A 3,823-nucleotide genomic window follows, 5' to 3' on the forward strand; every position below is an offset into this window, starting at 1 on the left:
TGGTAGAAGTCTTTTTTTTTTTAAGTTTTAGGTTTAGACACCTATTTTTCTGTCGATAAAACATCCTAAAACAATAGCTATATTTTCTAATAATAAACACGGGAAACGCCAATTTTGTCAGTTCAATCAATGATTGTGTTTAATTGTGTTCTGTGAGTGAATCAATGCCACAAAATTATATTTTGAAGGTTTTCTCTCCCTCCATGATGTGTGTTTAACTGAACTACTGCAAAGAGTCAGACAGCTAACCAGGAGAGCATACAGAGTGAAATTAGTGGTGTGTTGAGCCTCAACCTGAAGAATATTCAAATTTGATCTGCAGGAGCAGAGGTTCCCACTGCACTTTAAAATTGGAATGTTTTGTGCATATAAATGGTCAATTACTTGTTTTAAACCATACAGAAAATGGAAGCAATGACAACTGCCGCAAACATTGCCGCTGCTTGCCAAATTTTAACACACTTCTATCTTCACACTCAACAAACCACTTCTCATTTCATAATATAAGTCTCTGGTCTGATTTTAATGTACAATGACTTTTGAAAAGGATAAACAAAACATGGGAAATACAACCATCTGAGGCAAATTAAATATCAAAACAATGAAAGTACTTTATTGAAGACAATGGAAATGACAAATGATCCTTCTCACACTATGTGTTCCATTTGGGTTGACTGTGAGGGCATGTGTCTGTCTGTCTGTCTGTCAGTAAGTCTCTGAGAGCCCAGAGGGGGAGTGGGTCTCAGTGGTGGCTGAGCCTCTGACATTCGAGTCTCTGTCTTTCCTTCTGTGTGTATCCATTGCACTTCTCCATCCACCCACGGATCCCAGGATCAGACTTTCCCCGCTGTGCGCCCCTGGGCCTTCTGGTACTCCTGTTGAAGGCTTGTGAGAACCTCGCGATGCTGCTCGGACTTCTTCTCCATCTCCTTCAGCAGGGTTTCATGGCGTTGGCTACAGCAAAAGAGAGTCTTATAAGCAAATGCATTCATCATCTTTGTGTGAGACACATGAGAAGCATGTTCCTTCGTATGATTCTTTATCCATGAGAAGGAACGATACCCATGTATGTACAGGGCATGTGTGTCAACTGAGTCACACTGGGCTACTAAGGTATTGCCAATAACACAAAATGTTCATTGAAACACACGTTTATATCTAAATTATATTATAAATATATTTTAAAAATAAAATATTAAAAGAAACATATTGTATGATATTTCCACTTACATCTCTGCATTGATATACTCCAATCTCTTAGCTACAGTTGCTTTGGCTTCATCAAGATCCTGCTTCACCAAAACAGGCCCGATGAGTTTGTAGACTGTATTCTGAGCGTTTAATAAATCCAATTCCTGCAAAGAAGAGTTCACAGGAGAACAGTGAATGCAGGCTTAATTGCACACTTGTCAAGCATGCACCAGCTGATCATGACTCTGCAATTTCAGAAGTAGCTTATTAAGTAGCTTATTAAGCAATGTATTTATACATTGTTGGCTACTTGTGAGTGCGCGATCATAGACTAAATGCCACTAAATGGAAAAAAAGAACAAAAATCAAGGAATTTCCAACTGGAATCTTGTCATTGAATTTCCTCTCACCGTCCCCCTATAAAAGATGTACACAAGCCCACTGAGTCATATCATTATGTTGGCGTTTCAGAGCTAAGGCACAGGCATGTGAGCTTGTTCAGGGGCCTGATTTGTAACGCCTCTTAAAATCTTTGCCTGTACAGTAACTTGACAATAGTCGTCCCCAGTGCATTTTGTTTCACTGTTCAAATAGCAAGAATGAAAAAGATAGGACTAAAATTATTCAGTCAGACATGACACTCACTGTTCTGTCAATCTTAGTGCCAATGTGCTCTAACATTGTCAATCTTTAATGATCTTAAAATCTGATATCGACCAATCTTTAATGACGACCTAGATGCATAATTATAAGCAACTCAACGTACCTCTTTAACGATGTTATTTTCTGTGACCTGAGCTTCGAGCTTTTGTCTGGCAGACATGCTTTTACTCACATCTGGGGGGGAAATGATACCATGAGTTACATGATTCAAATGCAAAGCAAAAATTGGAAACACAAAGGCCTAAATCAACAAATTACAAATGCAAAGCGCTTTATCCAAATAGCCAACGCGCTTGAAAGGGGAACCTCACTTCAACCACCAGCAATCTAGTGTAAGGTTAGCACCCACCCACTCCGCATCAGCTTCAATAAACGTTAACGTTACTCAGTCCACACTCGGCTGATCTATATACTTTGTCAAAAAAACAAACTAGCACCGCTTGTATGTTACAACTACTTCGTTGTATTCATGTCTTCATCAATAAATTAACCTACACAGACATTCTAAAAACAAGTCTGTGTGGTTAGCAAATGGCTAGCTAGTAGAATAACGTTAGCCACCACGAGTGGTTCTGTAGCAGGACTATTTCTGTACGTAGGCACCACCTTTTTGAATCACTTGGTATTTTTCCAGCTCTGCCTGCAACTTCTTCTGAATTGCTTCAGCCATGTTGCGTCTATTTTCAGATATAGCCTATTTCTCCACAAAGAATGACAACGTTATTTCGGCGTTAGGAAGCTTCAGATCAGTCAATCAGTTGGGTTATTCTCGTCGCACTGGAAATGACGTAGAGCCGCACCCGTCAAATACTGTGATTTCATAATAAAAGGCCCTAAGCAGCACAAGCAGCATGGCAATCTGATGGCAATCTGATGGCAATCCGAAAGGGTTCTGGCTACTCTTAAAAAAAACACCACCTGGAAAATATGATTAGAACCTGTGTAGATCTAGAAGTTATCATTATATTCCTTCGGCATATGAGGAGAGTAGTTCAATGTTAGAAGTGTCAACAGAATGTAGCAGAGTTTTAACTAGGCCTAACAGCCATCTCCAGATATGGGCATGTCATTCAAAAGGTCAAGTAGCCTAAACAGAGCTGTTGTTTGGTGGTGCGTTGTATCAAAAACAAAATCAGTGCTAAAACACGTCTCTACTGCGATTAAAATAATATATTTTAAAAGCCTGCTTGACAATGGGGTGTAGCCTAATATTGATACGCTCCAATGTGTCCTACAGAAATAGAAGATGGGGACAATTAAGCTTAACCTATCCCCATTACGCTGAATTTTTACTTTGTGTTGTTGCATCTATAGATATGCCTATATTTAAAATATTATGAAGAGTTATCAATGGAATGTAGAAATGTAAGCCTATTCAATACAGTTGTTCTCCTTAGTTTCATTTAGGTCAAATGTGAGACACCGAGGCCGAATGACTTTGCACTTCTAAAACAATGTCAAGTGCATTAACGGTTTAAATGGTTTGTCTATTTGATTTTTTTTCCCACAAGGAGTAACATTTAAAAGTATCCCAAATCAGCTTAAACTCTATTCCAGATGACTCATGTTGTCATGTTTTTAAGGTTTCACAGTTATCTTCCTTTTTTGCGGCTTCACTGACACACATAGGGCAGATGTCATTCTGAAGAATCTCTTCCCACTTTCACCTCTGTAGAATACATTAGTGTCAGCTCTGATTAGTTTTGTGGATTTTTAATATTTGAAATGCTTAGCCTGTCCTGTGTGACAACTATCAGCAGGCGGGCGGGTTTTTTCAGCAGGGATACTATCTTCATGCTGTTGAATTTTTACATCATGATATGATGATAACATTTTGCAGTTTTGCATCATGTCCCACATCTCTAGCTTGACTGTGGCCGCAGTGAGTGGAGAACCTAGCCATGTCACATACTGCCATCTTCTGTCCAACAGACAAGCATTTGTTTGAGTTTCTCTTTTTTCACTGTAG

General features: G+C 39.1%; 1 protein-coding gene across 1 annotated transcript; it reads right to left on the bottom strand.

The window, feature by feature from the left end:
- Positions 1-586: 586 nt before the first annotated feature.
- Positions 587-2,627, bottom strand: pfdn6 (prefoldin subunit 6). Its single transcript, XM_062524702.1, has 4 exons — positions 2,461-2,627; positions 1,958-2,028; positions 1,231-1,355; positions 587-954 (listed from the first exon to the last, which is right to left on the bottom strand). The coding sequence occupies exons 1-4, from the start codon at positions 2,522-2,524 to the stop codon at positions 834-836; spliced, it is 381 nt and encodes a 126-aa protein (XP_062380686.1). The 5' UTR covers positions 2,525-2,627; the 3' UTR covers positions 587-833.
- Positions 2,628-3,823: the final 1,196 nt, after the last annotated feature.

Source organism: Sardina pilchardus, chromosome 21 (genome assembly GCF_963854185.1).
Source record: "Sardina pilchardus chromosome 21, fSarPil1.1, whole genome shotgun sequence".
Lineage (NCBI taxonomy): Eukaryota > Metazoa > Chordata > Actinopteri > Clupeiformes > Clupeidae > Sardina > Sardina pilchardus.

Bases quoted from the DNA above. Each gene is read 5' to 3' on its own strand.
- pfdn6 (XM_062524702.1), bottom strand. From the start codon at position 2,524: ATGGCTGAAGCAATTCAGAAGAAGTTGCAGGCAGAGCTGGAAAAATAC. The intron at 1,356-1,957 runs GTACGTTGAGTT...TCTTCTTTGCAG, and splicing joins AAAATAACATCGTTAAAGAG to GAATTGGATTTATTAAACGC. The intron at 955-1,230 runs GTAAGTGGAAAT...CTTTTGCTGTAG, and splicing joins GAGTATATCAATGCAGAGAT to CCAACGCCATGAAACCCTGC.